Here is a 21,390-nt window from a genome sequence, read left to right on the forward strand (position 1 = left end):
CTTATTATTCTCTTTATGGTGCGCATTGACTATTAGTGCGTCTAGCTACAATTTAGCTTTGGTGTTATTTAACGTTAACATTCATGTTGGCAAACTAAGAATATTGTTGAGGTGAGACGAGACGATAGTGTTTACATTGCAAACCAGTTGTGAATGTAGCTATCAGAATATAGGCTAAACAGCTGAAGCGTAGACTTCATTTCCTGTTCTTTTCCCCATTGACTGATTTCCATGTGTCCAAGATTTATCCTTATTGGATGTAAAATGTCGTCTGCTTTACTGTACATTCGCTATGTTTGGAATACTGCTTCAATATTTCGTAAATTTTTACTTCAAAAAAAAAGAAATAATTCCATATCTAGGTAAATAAGTTTGTAGTAGTAGACCTCTTGACACGGAGAGGTAATATTTTGGTTTTCCCAACTTGTATTTTAATTAATTTATAAATCATGGTAAAACCGTGACACTGTTTTCATAGCATTTCGTTCAGCCTTCATCGGGTTTGTGGCACATAGGATAACGCGTCTGCCTATGGAGCAGGAGATTGCAGGTTCAAGTCCTGGCAAGCTCAGTGTATATTTTTACAGATCTTTTATTCAACATAAATGAAATATTCCTATAAATACGATGTTTGGATAACTTTTTTTTACGAAGTACGGGCTTGTGGCGTAATGGATAACGCGTTTGCATTCGAGGCAAAACATTGCAGGTTCGAGTCTTGGAAAGCTCGTTGTCTATTTTTGATGAAGAATCTTAGTATATAGAAGGGAAAATTCTTAAATAACAAACTTTCAATGAAATGTGCGCGTGCTGGCGCGTGGTTTAGAAATAACTTTTTTTAAATCTATACAAAAAGGTAAACTAAACTTAATTGAGTCACCAACCGCCTTTTTATATAAAATAAGTTACCAACCGCCTTTTAATATAAAATAAGTTACCACCCGCCTATCTATGGTGAATTAATTTACAACCTGCCTACCAATTGTGAATTAATTTACCACTCCCCTGCCAAATAATTTAAAATTTTAATCTTTCCCATAAAATAATGAGAGGCAATTGGAGGGAACATCTTACTGGAACATCGAATTAATGAAGTTTGACAAGCATATTATTATTTTTATAATAGATTAATACAAATTAAGCCTGAAGGAACAGATATTATATAAAAAAGACTTGGTTTGCCCAAGCCTTAAAAACAAAACGATAAGAGTTTTTCCAGTTGTCTGAAGCGAGGATATTATTTTTTTTTTCAATTGAATTTTAAAGACAATCCGTATTTTACTACTCTTTAGAATTTAATTCAATCACCTGATTTTACTGCTAATGGATTAGTTTCCTATAAATTAATTGAAATAAAAAATTACTTATCTCAGATTTTTCAACAACAATTCCATTTTCCTGAATCATTTTATCATGCATTTATTATTTTGAAGAATATCGTGTAAATTTAATCAAATTGACTCTTTCTTTTTTAATTTCCGAGAATTTTCCTTTCGAAAGGTTTTAAACACATCAAGTTTTCATAATGTTGTCAACTAAATAGCAACTCAACCAACACTTCTAAAATCTTCCCAACAAGTACTGATATACACAGTTCAATAATTGTGACTGTGCTTAAAGAAGAAACGAACACCTTTATCAAATATAAGAAAGGTGATAACAGCCCCCTTTTGTATTCGAAAGGCTGCATATAATACATTATTAATGAGAGTATTATTTGAAAATTAAAGTACGTTCTCCATTGAAAAGAAAAAACTTCATGATAAAATGTTTCAGGAAAATGGAATTGTTCTTGAAAAATCTGAGATAAGTAATTTTTTATTTCAATTAATTTATAGGAAACTAATCCATTAGCAGTAAAATCAGGTGATTGAATTAAATTCTAGAGAGTTGTAAAATACGGATTGTCTTTAAAATTCAATTGAAAAAAAAAAATAATATCCTCGCTTCAGACAACTGGAAAAACTCTTATCGTTTTGTTTTTAAGGCTTGGGCAAACCAAGTCTTTTATATATAATATAAACAAGATGGCCCAAGGGCTGTGACTTAATAGTAGCCACATCATTATCTATTTAATTAGCACATAAATAAAAAGAAAAAAATTCAAAGACCCTAAGCAAAAAATCAGAAGTGTCCGACCCCACAGTGGTAGCGTGTCTTACTGCTGCGCCAGCCAGCCGGGTTCAATTCCCGGGTGCGGTGTGAAAATTTTTTAATTAAAATAAAATCTCTCACTGAGCTCAGCTACCACTATTGGTTCCATTTAAGCTAAAATCTGACGATAACGAAAGCGAAAACCTCGGCCAGTACTACTACGGCTCGGGTCAAACTAAGATCCTATCGTATACTACAATGTGGCTAAAAATTGCATAATGGGTTCTTTGGAAAATGTGTAGACCTTTAAAACTATCCGTAAATTTGTGTCAAAGAGAAATTATTCGTATTTTAAAGATGTACAACCTTTTATTGATAAGGACTACGGAACCGATTATAAAGGATTTTCACTCGTCTTAGGTTTATTTTTAGTTTTTGTTAGCTTTTAGTCCACACTATTGGGAAAGAACATGAAACATTTTACTTGTTTCCATCTGTTTTTTTCTTCAAAATTTTACTGTTTGATATTGAAAATTTTTTATATATTGCTACAGAATTTTAGGTTGCTAACAGCAATTTTTGGTAGGGTTTACGGATTATTTTGGGGGGGCTAAGTTTGGAATTTGGGGGGCTATAGCCCCCCAAAAAAGGCCTAGCGACGCCACTGCCATAATGCGATCGTTTCGTGAGCTTGCCAAGGCATTCTTTCATCATGGCTTTACGAAGAAACGGTTTAAGAACTCTTGCATTATGTTCCGAAAGTGAAAACGACAACCTCTGTTCTTAAACATATTCCACATCTATTATGGGAAGCTTTTGAATTTATACAACAAAAATTAAATTGTGGTCTAAAATTACCTTAATTTTTAAAGGAAACTGAAAAAAATACATAAGCATCGCTACTAAGATTTGATTTCTTGGCTTTGAAAAAAATATACTTTCAGTTCAACAAATCAAATCAGTTCGTTATCCATTTTTTCGAGGAACTCTGCCTGCGTTACGATTTGTGCCTGGTCTTGTAAACCGGAGAGAAAATAGTAATGTTAAACGTCGGATTAAGATGCCAAAAGACTTCTCGTGTCATAAAAGGTTCCACATTATTATTTTTAGCTGACAATATTTGGTTTACACTTTCATTTTTTTTTGCGACGAGAAACAGACCTTTTCAATATCAGAGCAATATATATCCGCAAAAAATATAAATAATATGCGAAGAGTGAAACTTTTTATTATCTGAAGTTCATATAAAATAATGAATATTTAAAACATACAGTTTATCGATAACTATAGAAATTATCGTACGCATTCGAAGTCTTTTAAAAGGTCTTCGTTTCCACAAATGTACAAATGTGAATTATATATTTTCAAAGTGATTTTATATATGTTTTGAGTAAAAGTGTAACGTCAGAATAATTATATATTTGCTTGTGTAACTTTTTAGCAGTTTTTTGTATTCTTTTGTGTGTCTTCTCGTGTGTCGTCCACGAATTTAATTTTTAATTTCAATATTTATCGTGGTGATTTATTTCAGTTTTAAATGAAAAAGCGTATAGTATATGTACATTGATATTTCATAGATTAGATTTCATTGAGATATATGGATGTTATTAATAAAAAGTACGGTTTTTGGGACTGCTCTATTATTAAGATGTTTTTAATGTCTCCTGCTGAACATGATAGTAAATTCTTATTTATATATAAGCGATTTATGAAGTTTTTTTTGGTTTTTATATATTGAATTATGGTTTGCCTAATAATAACAGTGGAGAAAACTGGTCATTCAATTTGAATTTCAGGGGAAACTAATGAGCAAAACAACTACTTCGAATCATTCATTTAAATTGACTTTGGTGCGTAATCCATTTTTAATGAAATAAATTCTGCTTCTTTAAATTGGATAAAATCTCGCAAATGGCGACCACAGTGGCGATTGAAATTCCGTAAAAGTATATGGTGAAAACGGGACTGAGAAACCCAAGGGACAACGGAATGGTCTCTTCCAGTTGATTGCATACCTGTCCACCATCGCTTGGGCTCAGCTCAGCTCACGTTACTTTATAGAAATTGACAACGAGCTCACCTCAAGCTCAAAATTGAAGCAATGTTTCCTTAGAGCTCAATGTGAGCTCAAGCTCAGTTAGTTTTTATAAATGAGCTCGCCTCGGGCTCGGGTTCATTCGCATAATTTTGATGGGCTAAGCTCGAGCTCAAGCTCTCTCTAATATCTTTCGCGGGCTCAGCTCGGGCTCAAAACTGATAGAATTTAAGGCTCACCTCGAGCTCGGGCTCATTCAATTTAGTAAGCTCAAGCTCGAGCTTGGTCTCATATTTCCGGAGAATATTTCTTTCAAACAGTGTAGATGTTGAAATAAATAATTTTGCAGCTATTTTTACGCGATAAATGCAAAACTACAATACATATTTACTATCCAAATGACTTGCACTTCATTTGTATTAAAAAAATTTCAATCTACCGATGAGTTACGCTAGTTTCTGTTGGCACTGAATACGGCGCTGAGCCAAGCTGAGCGCAGTCTCAAAACAGTGAGCGCCCTTTCAAAATGAGCGGTCTCATAGTTTTCAGTTGGCCTCGCTCGAGCTCAGGAAAGCCAAAACATTTGTAAGAGAGCTCAGGGCAAGCTCTCGTTGATTTTACAGTCGAACCTGGGCTCAGCTCAAGGCTCACTTTGTTTGTGACGTATTGTGAGCCCGGGCTCAAGCTCAGAAAACTTTTTCATAAACTTTCGGGCTCGGCTCGGGCTCGTGACTTAATCAATTATTTCGAAGAGCCTCGCTCAATTCGCGCTCGGGCTCGCTAAATTGAGGTGAGCGCGGACAGCTATGGTTGATTGAAGTCCGTCTGAAATATATCTTCGCGTATATTTTCGCACTAAACTGAATTATCTAAAGGTGGGTGATAGCGTGGATCTTTAAAAGAAAGTTTTACACGGATAGTTCTTAAATTAGTTTTATTCGCACGAAAACAATTCGCGTAGTACACGTTAAAAGAAAAATTCAACTCTGTCTGCCTTATCATTAACAATCTCAAAGGAAAACTCTTTTCTCAGTAAAAAATAGCGTCCAAAAAGTATTTATCTTTATAAAAAACCAATAAAAACGAATTTGTCTAATAGGCCTAGATATTCTATTTTGTTTATCTGATTTATCATTTTTTATCTCAATTTTCTACACCGTCAAAAGCAATTCCCGAAATTTAAAGGCGTCCTCAATTTCTTTTGGAGTTCCTTGACTAGTCTCCGAAAACATAAGTGTTCTGATTAAAAAAAATGAATTCATCATTTTGCATCTAAACAAATAGTAATGGTTAGTGTGGACATCCCTTCATAGACATAGCATAAACTGTAACTATTTGAAATCAATCAACACGTTTGCATATCAAAAGGAATACATATTTTTCAAGTATTTCTCCTGTTAGTCCAGGTTTTGGGCGACAAAGATTAAAGGAGAATACAACATACATTGGCAATCCTACCCTATAAGTGCCGACTGCCCCAATTAATTAAGACGTTTTTCTTGAATAATTAAATAAATATAATTATTTTGATCATCATTAATTTACCTTAATTCTACTTAAATCGTTTTAACAAATTTTACACCTAAAATTATTTTAAGCATAGCTATTGTTGACGTTAGAATTCAAACGTACGACACTTAGTTTTTGGTAATTTAGGGTATAAAAGTCGATTGATTCACAATACGTGATACGAAAACCCACAATTGCGTGAATCTTTGGTGGAAGCCCTACCATCGGGAGGGTAAACGTTTCTCGTAACCCAAGCCGTTCGCGGCGTGCTCCTTAATCCTAATGATGAGAGTACAAGCCAAATATTGCTTTCTGCGAACATGTTAGCTCCGATTTGCCAAATGCGAGCATGGTGACAGACCCACTCACAGACATTTCCAGTTTAATACCTCTCCGTGACGTTATCGTCACTCGGAGAAGCAAAACCGCTTCTATACATTTTGGTAACATCAAGTACAGTACTTACAAATAGTTGATGTTTTCAAGTATGTCACGAGGGACGTGGTTGTTTATGAAATAGTGATAATATCTTGACTCGTAAGACTCTTTTCCAATGTAAATTTTTCTTCTTGATTTCACCAAATTGGTTCCAGCGTGATATAATAAATCTGTTAGAATGTATTTCTTAACTTGAAAAAGCGCAGTGGTGCCACGGAGAAAAGCTTCTTTAAGTATGTAAAGCGTAATAGTGTAATTGTAGATGAACCCATTTTGATCAATCTTTTTCTGGAGTTTGGTGCTAAATGACGAGTTTCTCTGAATGGTTGAAAAATAATTTTATAGTTTTCAGTTTAGATGGTTGAAAGATGAAAATCGGTTCGTAATACCTGCTAGTGGGAGGGAAAGGGGCGGATGACTTTCTAACTAGTCACAGCGCTTGCATACATGTATATATATTTTGTATATGTAAATATACCAATCGGTTCAATGCGTACTCTATCAATTGAAACACTGAAGGGGTAATTCGTTTATATCTATATCTATATAAATCAAAGTCCTGACTGACTGACTGATAATCAACGCCCAGCCCAAACCGCTAGCCCTAGAAGGCTGAAAATTTGCAGGAACGTTACTCATACGTAGTAGGCGCGTACTAAGAAAGTTTTTTTCAATCCGCCGCCATCTTAAAAAATGGCGCCCAGAAATGTAAAATAATCTTCTCTACGTAATAAAGTCCGCGCGTTTCAACCGATTTCACAAATATTTAGTACACTGGTTTCCTTTAAACTGTAGACGGGCTGAATGGTCCTTCGGGCTCGATTTGTTGCCATCTTTTTAAATGACGGCCAAAAACTTAAAAACCCTTCTTTATGGAATAATGTCCGCGTGAAAAGTAATAAAAAATGTCGCGACGGGCTGACGGGAAACGCCGAGTGCCTTTGCTCCTAGGGTGCTACAAAAATATTAGTTATCAGTAAAATTTACCCTTTCTTTATAACTTTTTGATGGAAGTTACACGCGAGCGACGCCGCGGGTAACAGCTAATATAATATATTTTCCTAGCCTGAGAATGTGGAATAATTCCAGGTATATATTTGTAAAAGATGAAGTCGTTTTAAAGCAAGTGAATTGCGATATATGTCGTTTGAATAGCTCTAATTGGTTTCAACACATTAATGAACTACTTTTTCTAAAGCATGAAAAAATATACAGTTTTAGTAATAAACGGTTTGGTTTTTAAGTATTGTTTGAAATAAGTGAGTGGTAAATATAATTATTTGAGTAACCCCTTCTGTAAAAGAACTTAGTGGACCATCTCGAATATTACCTTATAGTTTCATGAAAATGAACATAATGCTCGACCCTTCACCTCCGCTTATTTTTTCGAGTAAGGGCTCTAGTATACATCCCCAAAACTCGGTCCTGTGAGTTTGAAAGCGCACACCCCTAGCTCCACTGAAAGTATTACGATCAGAATGAAAATGGAGGGTGCTACCTCCATCGACACGTGAATAGGATTGTTTTCCGGTATCATTAAAGTAATGTCTTTCTGCTCACAAAGATTGTCAATGGTATTTATGTATTTTGTTTTGGTTAATAGCAATTCTGATTTCAAGGCACCAGAAAAGCATTTGGTCAACACCGAACACCCGAGTAACCATCCGCACAAAATGATCCTCGGTGACTTCGAATTTATGTTCTCGAAACTGTTTTCTAGGAAATCCGATAAATATTGCCAAACATACTGATTGAAGTTAATCGTCAAAGCAGGTATCCATCCTAGAACAAGTGCATTCAATGTGAAATAAATTTGTTTGAGAAACGTAAAAATAGCTGACTCTTTAATTAAAAAGTCAACTGTTCACGAACTGTTTGAATTCTGTAACCTTTTGCTAATGATAAGGATGTAGCCAATGATGATACCATAGTCATGATTAGCAATGCCGTAGCGATCAGGCACCACGTGGGCGTATCTAAACCATCCACGGATAAACGTGTGTCGTGTTTATTCACTGTGTCGAAGCACGTTGCAATGCGAGAATCACCCATTAAAATGGTTGGAGAAACGTGATAAAGAAAAGGGTCACTGGGTACTAATGAATAAGTTACGACACCCATATCAATAACCTGTAATCATCAATACAAACGTAAAAAGGAAGAGCTAAAAAACCGGAATGTGCAATGATAAAAGATAACTTTTCAGTACTCTTTCGTCGTATTTGATAAGTCATAACAGAAGTTTATGACTTCTTATCCTGGGAAGTATTGGACTCTAACCATATCCGGAACCATCTCTGTTAGCCAACTTCTTATTAGGTCCGATCACCGCGCCACCTACGGCGCTTCCCTCATTTTGAGGTGTTAGGCTGATTTGCGCGCCAGCAGCGGGCAAGAAACGAAACTTTAAGGTGTGTCCTGTGGTTTGAGGTAACGAATCAGAAACGGTGACAAGAACAGCTGTTTTAATAGACTGCTAGAAATTCCGGTCAAACTAGTGTGGGGTCCTAGGCCCACGGATTGTAATGGATTTTCATAGAGTTCTAGCCAGACGGCTTTTCAACGATTGGCGCTGAAGAAGTTTTGAACACGCCCCACAGTTTGAGTGCCACAGCCTCTCGGCGTGGGATTTTTTCCAGTAGATTAGAAAGTTTTCCTAGTGGGGAGGAAATTTCGACCCTCTTTTACGATTGCCATAGGCAATTTTGACTTGCAGGGATGGATACTATATAATGCCTTAGTGTCCAATACTTCCCAGGATAAGAAGTCATCAACTTCTGGTCTTAACGATTAATATTGTTCCAATACCCAGCAAAATGACTTTTTTAAAGGCAAACGCTTAAAATCCTTTCTCTTTTTTTTTGGCTAATTCCTTCTTTTAGAAACTATTCTTTCAATAAGAGACTGTCTCTTGTGTTGTAATAGTGAATGTTACCCGAATTAAGATGGTGGCAAATTTTTGGGTCAAAAACCATAGTAGGTTTATTTTACATATTGTCTAGTATTGGAACTACCTCAAGCCGAGATGAAATGCAACTAAATTTCAAAGGCAATCATAATTATATAACCATTGCTAAAATATACTGTGACGTATTTTTAAGAAAGAAAAAAGACAGGTCTCAAATTCGCCTTCGTTGAAAATTATTTAAAGGTATATGGTTTTTGAGGGGATGCGGTTGAATCAATGGTATGAATGATCATACATTGTAACCTTAAACGGAATGGAGACTTTGTCTTTAATCATCATGAGTTCACCCGTAGCGTTTTATTACGATGTGAGTCAATGAATGATCAAAAATATTATAAAAATTTCATGAACTCCCTTACTGCGGTGGCAAACATGTGACCAATCTCATTATTTTGATAACCGTGAACCTTCAGAAGGGTTTCCGAGATGTTTAAAAGTGGTATATACTTTAATCTAATGGAAAAGGAAAAGCAGAAAATGTTGAATTCGTAAATAGTTTTTGATTTCATCAGCTATACACCAAACAATATAATTTCACTGTTTGTTTACTTACGATACGTTTCGAATATTACTAAGAATATAAGCTGGCAGAAAATTCGTGAACGGATACCAGAGAGTAATAAGTCGGGGCGAACAAGCTCAACAAGACAAAATTATTGATTTTTCAATAGATTATAAAAATCGAAACTTTGGTTCAATTATATTAAAAACTTGATATTTTGAAAGTAGAGACTCAAAAGTGAAAAAAATACCACTTTCGTGGTAAAATATGATATGAAATTGTAAATTCGCATTCCCTTTAACTTTTGCGTTTATCGCGTCATGCTGCAAGATTTCTCCAAGTTATTCTGTTTTGTTTTCAATTACCATAGCAAGAGTTTCATGAGCGGGAGATAGGCATGGCTAAACACAAGAGACGTTTAAGAGGTTTTATCAACGCATTTTTATTTCTAGTCTTGAAATACCCAATGCCAAAACTGTATTGAAAGTTTTCCAATAAATATGTTATTTTCTCTTATAGATTTAAGGGTTTTCGCGTGTTAAAGGCTTGTTACTTTAGTGTTCATCTTTCCGATTCATGCTAGCTCAAAATGGAACTAAAATAATTCGAATTTCTTGGAAAAGATCGATATTTTAAATACAGGTAGAATTTGTATTTTGAAATTTGAAATGTCATATTTGACTTGAAATAAGTTATCATAGGTACGCCAAAGAAACTCGACAATCACAGTGAGTTTGTCAACATTCGGTCGCTTGTGCTCTTGATGAAAATCAAACTTTTAATATTTATCCCAGGAAACGTGGAAGAAGGAGAATCAAGTGTCAATTTTCAAAATCATGGGAGATTATTTACAACGATCTCCAACATGAAGTATTTTTTTTAGTTCTTAACAAGAAAGAATCATTTTAGCACCTAAGCATGGTTTTCACTAGACCGAAAAAACACTTTGCGGCTGGACGTCAAACGTCGGATTTGTTTTCCATTGTTGCTCAGGTTATAGTGTTTTCTCTAAGCGTATTTCCCGCAAATAATGGAACCAAAGCTTTTACCAGATTATCTGAAAATTGCACCAATTGCGGCCCATTGTTCTTCTTATTTTGGTCTTTGTAATCTTTGTGTGCCATATCATAAAGATATGGATGGTTCCGAACCCCTTCAATAAAATTTTCCGAATTGAACTTCGGCATTCTCAAGAACTGAGTCTATTATATTTTATTGTAATTTAATTTGGTCGATGATTTTAGGTCAATTTACGAAGGGCATAAAGTTAACTTTTTAAACGCTAGTAAAATATATACAGCGCCTGATGTGTTCAACGTAAGTGAAAGAGAAATTGGACCAAAATTAAAGAACACAATTTTTCAAGAACCTTATTCTGATTTTAGAATGCTAACTTCATATTAATACCTGTGTCAAGGTCTTTTTTCGTTGGTCGACAAAATATTTTAGTCCGTCTCCGGTATTCAATACGGCTCGGACAATTATCGTGTCCGCCGCCCCAAAGAGAGTCATGTCAACTTCTTTGTCCTTCTTAAATATGGACACTGAAGTAAATTTTGATCAATAACAATGCACTAAATTTCCTCCTTGGTTCTATCAGCTGGTGATTTTAACGGTGTCAACCGTGCTCCTTCTGTCCCTTTTGCTCGTCATTCACTCTTTCGTAACGAACAAATACAAATCGTTGCCCACAAAAAAAGCCGTCAAGAAACTAGCCCAAGAAACCGTCGGAAATGTCTGGGACAACGCGTCCCTCTTCTGCGCCGAACGTAAGTATTTTAGTGATCGCTTACATTTGAAAAAAAAACCATTACGACACATTGTAGAGCAAGCCAGTTATGAATAAGCTATCTAATAAACAGAGCCTGGAAAGATGGCAAGCACAATAATCATGCAATAATTCTAGAGGGCCGGTAGGCCCTTCTAGATAAGATCCCACACCCTCCCGTAATGTTAAATGAAAATTCACAGATTTTCGCCGATTTTCCCATAGGAATAACATGGGGTTTTTGGTGCTCCTGTACATCGAATCATTTAAAAACTACATGAAAGTTAGCTTTCGGAATACTTTTAAATTATCAAGTAACTATTCAAGGTGTGCCTTTTTCAAGTTTCATCAAATTTAATTAAGTCTAAGTATGTTAATTTAATTAAAAATGTAAGTACCTCAAAAGATTATTCTACAGCAGACGACGCTAATTGTTCGTTACTCTACAGTAGACGACGCTAATTTGCCATTTCACCGCCTTGAAACTTTAACTTGATATTTTTCAATAAATATAACACTATATTTATTAAAAACTTCTCTGGCGTGTCTAATTTTCGTTTAATTATGTGTCACGGTTGAAATTCTATACTTAAGATACCTTTTTAATTTATATTTTAGATGTTAGTTTCGACCAAGGCTTAAGTTGCCTTACTTAGGCCATGGATTTATAATAGAAGCTTACGCTTCATGGATATTTCCCTGTAGCCTTCAGTAAGGCATTTTGATTTTAAACACATTTATGTCACAAAAATTCGCGCGGGTGGGGACTGGGGGGGGGGGGCTGATGACGTAGAAATTGAGGCAAAATGTTTCTTTTGGCGCGCGTGCGCGCGCGCTATTCAAAATTAGAACTCGATCACGTGAAATACTTCAACCCCCCTCTGAATTTGCCTCAAATTCTACGTCACAAACGCGCGTGCCAGGCTGGTACTATTTCAGACGAGGAATAAATGTTGTGCGCGTTTTAAGGTGAGTAAAATATCCAGGAAGCGTAAGCTTCTATTATAAATCCCTGCTTAGGCAGACTATTGAGTGAGTCTATGCAATGGGTGATTGTAAAAGCTGGAAGGATAGATGGATCAGTGTTGGAAATAAGGATATTTTTAAAACTGGATCTGTGGCCTAGGTATTTTAATTAAAATAACTGTCCACGGTGCCAATCACTGTAAACGTACAAGGGCAGTGAACGCAATGTCATGGATAATTGCAATCGTAAAGTGGACTGTAAAAGATACGGTTTTGATAGTTTAAAAATCGTGGCAGGGTGTTGGTTTTGAATTTGACTATAAAACTCGGGTTCTAAAACGAATTGTGAGCCGTATCTTATAAGAATTAGTAGAAGTGTAGAACCATTTTTAACCTCGTCCTAGAAGTGAAAAATTTCGCATTTCAGGCAAGAAATTGTTTTATAATAGATTAATACAAATGCAGACTGAAGGAACAGATATTATATAAAAAAGGACTTGGTTTGCCCAAGCCTAAAAAACAAAACGATAAGAGTTTTTTCCAGTTGACTGAAGCGCGGATATTTTATTTTTCTATATAATTTTAAAGACAATCCGTATTTTACTACTCTTTAGAATTTAATTCAATCTCCTGATTTTACTGGTAATGGATTTATTTCCTATAAATTAATTGATATAAAAAATTACTTATCTCAGATTTTTCAACAATTCCATTTTATCATGAAAAATCTGAAATAAGTAATTTTTTATATCAATTAATTTATAGGAAATAAATCCATTACCAGTAAAATCAGGAGATTGAATTAAATTCTAAAGAGTAGTAAAATACGGATTGTCTTTAAAATTATATAGAAAAATAAAATATCCGCGCTTCAGTCAACTGGAAAAAACTCTTATCGTTTTGTTTTTTAGGCTTGGGCAAACCAAGTCCTTTTTTATATAATTATTTTTAGCGATTCCCAGCGAATCGCCCCACATTTCTTCTCGTCTACTAGTTTCATCGTGGCTAATCGGAGTCACTTTCATTCTTGTGTTTTTGGGTTGTTCCTTGCATACGGATTTCACGGCGGAAAGCTACAATTGCATCGACAGCCTCTCGGACTTGATCAAATCGGGAATTCCACCTACTATGATATAAGAAACCGGAACTCTTGACCATCTGAAAGTTTTGGTAAATTTTCGTTACCGTGTTAAGTTCTCTTTTCTTCTGACGGCATTGTTGCGTATCTCTAGGCATTAAAGGATCCTGTTATTAGGAAATGGCTAGACACTCTCGATCAGAAGAAAATTTTCAGCAATCCACTAGAATATTTTCAGCGTGATGGATTCATTCCTATTCTTTCTGGGGAAAAAGCTCTGATTACAAGGGATCCGTTTCTGGTTTGGGCAATGGGAACTGTCCTGACAACTGATTCCGTGAGTAAAGATTTCTTCGCGAGCAAAGGAGGATTTTACTTTTCGCAGCATGAAGTTGGCTTCGAGTACTTGCATTTTATTTACAACACCTCTTGGATAAGGAGCAGTCCGCTTGTGCACGAGAACGCCCAACTAAGGTCGGTGCAAATTTTATCGCAAAACGTTTAACGGGATTGACAACAGTTACCGTTCAATAACGGTAGTGAACGTTAACTGCCTTGACGACTTTTTTTTTCAGCCTAGAACCAATTTTCGAAACACAAGTTTTCAATCAACTGCTATTTCAGTTGAGTCACGTCATCGAACAAGTCAAGTGGAAGAGACCGTTGAAAAGCACCGTTGCCTTGGACCTCAGTAGCGTTATAGTTCCTTTCTACATGCTCTTCATGCTGATGTCAGGGACATTATCTGTTGTTATAACCGAAATATTCTTAAATCACTTCGCATAACCGCTGAAAGTATTATTTTTCACGACAAGAAAAAATTGTTTTTTGAAAATATGAAAAACTTTCAGCTCTTAAATGTTGTTTACATGTGATGTCATTTTATATCTACTCATAAACATATAGTATGTATTCTATGAAAATTTAATGTAATTTAAGTTATCATAATTTAAACAAAATAAACCACAGGCATTTCTATACTTTTGTCAGTGTTTGCTAAGGACACGAGTGTGTGATTAATGAGTTTCTACACACTAACAAATAGTGTTGTTGCTTACTAATATTTTTTTCCTCGCTTTCTAACTTCAAATTTTATATTTCACTAGAAATTTTCGAAAAAAGGATGATAAATATAACTCGCTGTAATGCATATCAAAAATTTAAGATCAAGTGCATTAGCCTAGTCTTTGCATACTATCTTAATAAATTTATCTGCTTGTTCCCTAAACTTGGTGTGAAAAGTTTCCGAAATTATTCTCACAAACTAAACCCGACCTCATTAGAAGAGGCAATGTTTGACCCTTAAAATGTTTCCTATTTTTACCTCTCCCCCAGTAGCACAAGCCTTCCGCATAACAGTCGGTTAAAGGTCGAATAGTCGGTTTACGGTCCAGTCAGCTGTCCAATGCTTATTCCGACACTTTTCTGACTCATGAAGCCGACTACTTCTTTTAGTTGGCAATGCCGACATCTATCTGACAGTTAGAACAGAGATGGTTTAAAGTAGGCTTGCCTACCGTCTAGAAAATTCCAACTTATTTTTTGCCAATTGATTACCGACTCTCTCGCGCTAGTCGGTATTGTGATGTTTAAGAAGAGTAAAATTAAAAGCAAAGTTGTTCTTAGGCCGTTTAGTAACCGACATTTATCCGACAGTTGGAACTGTGGTGGTTTGAAGTAGGCTTGCCTACCGTCTAGAAAATTCCAACTTATTTTTTGCCAATTGATTACCGACTCTCTCGCGCTAGTCGGTATTGTGACGTTTAAGAAGAGTAAAATTAAAAGCAAAGTTGTTCTTAGGCAGTTTAGTAACCGACATTTATCCGACAGTTGGAACTGTGGTGGATTGAAGTTGGCTTTCCTACCGTCCAAAACATGTAACCCATTTTTGCCAATTGATTACCAACTCCTTCCCGCTAGTCGGTATGGTCACGTTTTAAAAGAGTAAAATGAAAAACGAAGCTGTTGTATAGGCCTTCTTTTTCGGTTGGACGGTTTTTTTTGACTTTTACTATTCCGAAATGCCACCAAATTTTTTTTGTTATATATTTAACTTATACTATATTTCGACCCACAAGCAGAAGTTGATAATACTATATTTTTGGCAACACTAGAAACATAACGTTACAAAAAACTGCAAAGCAAGAAAACACAACTGATTTTCTAGTTTGAATTTTCCCTCCTGTAATTTCTCGGGTCAGGTGACACGCCTCTGTTCTATTGGCGTAACTAAGGTAACGCCATGCACGTCATCATCGAAGAGGGCGCTGCTAGTGCGAAAGCAAGTTAGCCTTTCCAGTCTCTGACGCGGCTGGGTCGTTAGAATGTTTAAACGAGATTTTTGTGGTCGAAAATGATTAGTTATAGGCTTGCTAACTTTTAATTTCATCGCTAAGGTTCTTTGTCACACTATATAAACTAGAAACGTCTTCGTTTGTCACGTAAGGTTTGCATTTTGTTATTGAATTATTAATTTATCTACCTCTTAGAGCCAGTTTTATGCATAAGCCTTTGCTTTTTTACCTAGCTTCTCATCTGCTGGGAACCACACCCCTATAAAGTGAAACCAAAACTTGAACGTTTATGTATACCTTCAGTTTCTTTGTTTTAATATAAAAGAAGCAAGTGTTTTGGGGCGCTTTGAGTTCAAAAACCTTATAAATTAAGTATTTTAAAGATTTTTGGTTGTGCAAATAATACTGAATTCAAAAATAGATCTCAATTTGTTTTAGTTAGAGGATTTTTATGCGGTTTCAAACATTTTAAGAGAAAATTGTGTCAAGTAATACCCTTTAGAATTGTATGTTTTTCTTTTTCCTTAAAAAATCTGTAAGTGTATATTTTTCAGTAAGATTTTTGTAATTTAAAAGATAGTAACTGGCCACATCGAAGATATTAACAATGAATATTAATAAATGCTTTAATTGATGTAAATATTATACTCGCCCTGAAAAATTTTACTTTTTGTTAAAACCAATTAGCTGGGCAGCTAATATTTCCATTCGACTAGTCGTGTAATATCGAATACATTGTTTAATATTTGAAGTTGTTATAATTGACCTGCATGTTACTTGAAATATTCAAAGTACAAATTCTTAAGTGTTGTTCATTGAAAATGTATTAAAGAAATTTCAATACTAGGTATCAGTATCCTTTACTATAAGCGAATGAAGCCTCGAGTTAAGGCTTGATCGTCGCAAAACCGTCGGGCCTCGAGTTAAGGTTTGATCATCGCAAAAGCGTCGGACTTCTTGCTGACAGGCGGTTAAGTCGACTATCAAACGTGTTGGATGAGAGTCGCATTTCATTCGTGTCGTGTAAACCAGTGGGCCGTCGTCCCACCGGGCGGACATTTCGATTCTCAAACCCTTACTCTACCTGCCCTTTACCGACGATTTACCGTTCCTATATTATAAAGTCGCGAAATCGTCGGATTGAGCGCGGCTTTTGGTAGGCATAATGACGCCGACATATAGTCGGCCAACAGTCGTTTTATAGTCGCCTCATAACAGTCGGAAAACCGGCGGGCCGTCGTCCCGCGGGGCGGACATTTCGACTCTCAAACCCTTACTCTACCAGCCCTTTACCGACGATTTACCGTTCCTATACTAAAAAGCCGCGAAATCGTCTGATTGAGCGCGGCTTTAGGTAGGCATAATGACGCCGACATATAGTCGGCCAACAGTCGTTTTATAGTCGCCTCATAACAGTCGGAAAACCGGCGGGCCGTCGTCCCGCGGGGCGGACATTTCGACTCTCAAACCCTTACTCTACCAGCCCTTTACCGACGATTTACCGTTCCTATACTAAAAAGCCGCGAAATCGTCTGATTGAGCGCGGCTTTAGGTAGGCATAATGACGCCGACATATAGTCGGCCAACAGTCGTTTTATAGTAGCCTCAAAACAGAAGGAAAACCGGCGGGCCGTCGTCCCTCCAGGCGGACATTTCGACTTTCAAACTATTACTCTCCCGACTTATTAGTGACTTTTTACCAACTCGTCGGTAACACACAAAGCCGGCCATGTAGGCCCTACGTCGGCAGTGCTACTAGGGTCTTAAGTGACTATGACGTCACAAGAGAGGTATTACACTGGACGTGTCTCTGTCTGACACCGCGTTCGTAGTTGGCAAATCGGAGCAAACGCGTTCGCAAGAGTTACGAGAAACATCTAGCCTCCCAATGGCAGGGCTTTCACGAAAGGTTCACGCAATTCCGAGCTTTGACTCAGTCGCTTTATAAACTCTAAATTTCCAAAAATTGAATTCAAACGTCAACAATTGCTATGCTTAAAATTATTTTAGGAATAAATTTTTTAGAACGATTTCAGGAATAAAGTTTTTTAAAACGATTTCAGGAATAAAGTTTTTTAAAACGATTTCAGGAATAAAGTTTTTTAAAACGATTTCAGGAATAAAGTTTTTAAAAACGATTTCAGGAATAAATATTTTAAAAACGATTTCAGGAATAAAGTTTTTTAAAACGATTTCAGGAATAAAGTTTTTTGAAACGATTTCAGGAATAAAGTTTTTAAAAACGATTTCAGGAATAAATATTTTAAAAACAATTTCAGGAATAAAGTTTTTTAAAACGATTTCAGGAATAAAGTTTTTTGAAACGATTTCAGGAATAAAGTTTCTAAAAACGATTTAACAAGTATTAAGATAAATTAATGACAATTAGTTGAGATAATATCAATGATATCAAGAATGAATGGAGGGGAGTTGGAATGGCTAAGGTCAAATCATAATAGGCGTGAAATCATCTTGGAAACATCTGGCGTGGCTTATTTTATGTTAGCGACGTCATAGACTGACGAAATATGATTATTTCCCGCTTAAATATTTTCATTGGCTGCCAAAAAAGTGAAAATTCTTCAGCTAACTCCACCCTCCTTCCGCTCGGTCCCTAGTTTGAAACGACTAGACATTTACCGCCTTCAGGAGATGGCTAAGCTACACTTTTCAAAAAAAAAAAAAAAATAAGGCCTCGCGATATGTTTCCACCATCAAGGGAACACCGGGAGCCCCTTTAGTTATTCCAACCCCCCTCCATACATGCCTGGTGATATTTATTTAATTACTTAAGAAAAACCTCATAATTGCGTCTCGACTCGGAGAGGCTTATTTCGGTATCCCAACTTGTTTATAATAAAGCATTTATCAATTTAAATTAAAGCGCTTGTTTTATTACGTTGCAAAGATTGAACACTTAGGAAAAGCAAAATAATTCATCTCTTTATAACTTCTACAGTTTGAGGCACTAATGCCTCCAATAAACGAAACTTATGCTGACTCAACCGAACCTGACCAAACCCAAGTTGACCTCACGTAAAACTATAGGAATCCCAAAACGCCATCATAAGAACATAAAATATTTAACAATCATGTCTCGCGTTGATTAAATATTTTCAAATAGTAACGAGCGTGCGTGTCTAAGTTTCTAAAGAAACTGCTCTTCACCAGTGTCGATGCAAACCTACGCTCCGTAAACATAGTTCACTCGAAGAGTTAAGAAAGCTGGAAAAACCAAAATATTACCTCTCCGAGTCAAGAGGACTACTACTACTACTACAAACTTATTTACCTAGATATAGAATTATTTCTCCTTTTTGAAATAAAAATTTACGAATTATTAAAAGCATACAGAAAAGCAGATGACATTTTACATTCAATAAGAATCTGTCTTGGACACATGGAAATCAGTCAATGGGGAAAAAATGTAAATGTTCAAATTTTGGAGAGATATTACCTTTATGTTTGTAAAGGCCCAATTGTCTACGCCTCAACTGTATTCCCTCTATGTTCAAAGGTATATTCACAACATGGTTACAGTGTAAAGACTATCCTGAGTTTTCCAGGCTTTCCCTGACTAAATTCCCCAAATTTCCCCGACCATTTGCATTAACGTACATGACGAACATGTATAAAAACCAATCTAAATTCACTCCGAGTGACGATGACGTATTACACTGGACGTGTCTGTCACCGTGTTGACAGTTGGCAAATCGGAGCTAACGTGTATGCTATATCCGGAATGCGTTCGCAATTCCATTATCGTCGTTAGGGTTAATATGTTCTACAAATATGACACTACCTATACTTCATAATGCTAGTACTGAAAGCTAGTTCGAGAACGACGCGAGAATTGACTACACTCGGTTTTGTTGTCCATCTTCCCATTTAGCCTTTAACAGCGCCTCACCTGGCGTCGCTATACGACAAACTCTCAGTAACCAGTGACAAACTTACTACTTCAATTACGTAAGCCCAAATGACGCTACAAACGGACTACGAGTTTTGCTTTTGTATCCTTTACAATTTGTGGATAACCTTTTTTAGTTGAGGTTAAAAGTGTGGAAGTAGTGCTTTCAAAATCTTTATTTACAAACACCATGATTATAACCAATAAAATCATTAAAATCAGTGAAAATTTAAAACTTTACACAATTCGTCCGTCAAAGGCTTATGTCGTATACTTAGATACGTTTTGAATAAAATGTCTTAAAAACCGTTTGAAACTGCGGTCGTCAAATTTTCGAAGCTCAATCCTTCAGATATTTTTAAATGATGAAGTGCCAGCTTCGAAACTTCGCGTTTCATAACTTTCCCACTTGGAGTTTGAAGCAAATAGTCCATAAATAGGCAGTATTTTGGTATTTTAAAGTATGAGATCTAAAAATGAAATAGTATTTTTATAGATAATACTTTAACTTATTTCTTTTTTAACCGTAATTCATGAAAGTACTATTTGGAAGCAGGAAGAGGTAGCCCCTTTTTAGATACTATGGTAAAACTAAGTTGAAGAGGCTTCGGTCTGCTTTTCCAAACCGGTTTCGGACCTTACATTGAACAATTTCCAAAATTATATACCCGACACGATGTCGACTACTTTAAAATTCATTTGAAGCGCCTTACTGGCAATGGTAAACCTTGTGTAGAAGATAATTTAATAAGACCACCTTCGCCAATCAGCACGCTTACGGCATCTTGAGCGTGAACAGATTGATATGTTACTTGCTTCACCAGACTAGTTAAATCTACCGCAAACCAGGCACCAAAGAGACTTAATAAAGGGAGCGGAATCTCCTACCTTTGGCAATTCAAAACACTTTGTGTATCATTCGAGTGGGCACGTCTCAAATAGCGGGACAGGTTAACTTCCGGTCTCATGACAAATCTAACACCTTCGATCAAAGGGAAAAAGCTGACCTATCTCAACTCTTATGTCTGATCACTTGGTTTTTAGATATACTTCATTTCCTTGATCCCAACCAATTTCCACGTCTTTTCTTAATTATCTCTAATTTCGCGCGCACATTTACCACTGTCATGAGAAAAAGTAGTCTTGGCATTATAACAATTAAGATGAGAACTCTGGATCGACTAACGTATCTCTTCAACCCCGCCTATTTCATTCATCTACTCTGAGGTATGCTTATACTTAATGTTTCCAAGTAGTACTCTGATAGTTTTACTGTTACCTATTCTTTTAAAAATGATTTGATGTGTTCGGTGGTCAAGTTTGCATCTGGGTCTGAAATTATACAGGTGCAAACTTGTTCGCCAACTTTTGAATCAGGAACTCCAACAACCTGAAATCTATGTAGTAAAAACACAAGTTTATAACTCTAAATTCAATAACACATGACACGTACACTTTGCATTGCTAAAAAGAAATATAGTTCAAAAACCACGGTAGAATTAACTATACAAGGGTTATCAGTGAATCATTTACTGACTAAGCCTTTGATAACGCCTCTTAAGGATTTATGCATGTCTAAGTTAACCTGGCAACAATCAACTTATAAAACATTTATACACTTATTTTTACCTCTCCGAGTGACGTATGTCACAGAGAGGTACTATTTTCGACGTTTCTGTGTGTCTGTCTGATGTTACACCCACGTGACCGCGTTCGCAGTTTGCAAATCGGAGCAAACATATTTTTAATTTCCGGACCGCATTTGAAGTTCCCGGAAATTGTATTCCACTTACAGTCTATTACTCCATTACCTGTCTAACAACTCTGC

General features: G+C 36.0%; 1 protein-coding gene and 2 long non-coding RNA genes across 3 annotated transcripts; 2 read left to right on the forward strand and 1 right to left on the reverse strand.

Annotated features, from left to right (window-relative positions):
- The first annotated feature begins 10,175 nt into the window (after positions 1 to 10,175).
- Positions 10,176 to 10,834, forward strand: LOC149719838 (uncharacterized). Its single transcript, XR_016380502.1, has 3 exons — positions 10,176 to 10,274; positions 10,341 to 10,416; positions 10,479 to 10,834. It is a non-coding gene; the product is annotated as an uncharacterized LOC149719838 (long non-coding RNA).
- Positions 10,835 to 13,288: 2,454 nt separating this feature from the next.
- LOC149719839 (uncharacterized) lies at positions 13,289 to 14,209 on the forward strand. The gene is made up of 3 exons (XM_089864129.1): positions 13,289 to 13,450; positions 13,513 to 13,832; positions 13,934 to 14,209. Exons 2-3 carry the CDS (start codon positions 13,669 to 13,671, stop codon positions 14,142 to 14,144), a joined length of 375 nt encoding a protein of 124 aa, XP_089720255.1. The 5' UTR covers positions 13,289 to 13,450; positions 13,513 to 13,668; the 3' UTR covers positions 14,145 to 14,209.
- Positions 14,210 to 19,720: 5,511 nt separating this feature from the next.
- LOC149719840 (uncharacterized) lies at positions 19,721 to 20,963 on the reverse strand. Its single transcript, XR_016380829.1, has 2 exons — positions 20,842 to 20,963; positions 19,721 to 20,032 (listed from the first exon to the last, which is right to left on the reverse strand). It is a non-coding gene; the product is annotated as an uncharacterized LOC149719840 (long non-coding RNA).
- Between the last annotated feature and the right edge of the window lie 427 nt (positions 20,964 to 21,390).

This window comes from Phalangium opilio, unplaced genomic scaffold (genome assembly GCF_054372755.1).
Source record: "Phalangium opilio isolate 3A_F unplaced genomic scaffold, DU_Popi_V2 ptg000002l_1, whole genome shotgun sequence".
Taxonomy (NCBI): Eukaryota; Metazoa; Arthropoda; class Arachnida; order Opiliones; family Phalangiidae; genus Phalangium; species Phalangium opilio.

What these genes read in the sequence shown, in the direction of transcription:
- LOC149719839 (XM_089864129.1), top strand. Translation starts at nt 13,669, where the DNA reads ATGGGAACTGTCCTGACAACTGATTCCGTGAGTAAAGATTTCTTCGCG. An exon ending in CACGAGAACGCCCAACTAAG is followed by an intron (nt 13,833 to 13,933) that starts GTCGGTGCAAAT and finishes TTTTTTTTTCAG; the next exon opens with CCTAGAACCAATTTTCGAAA.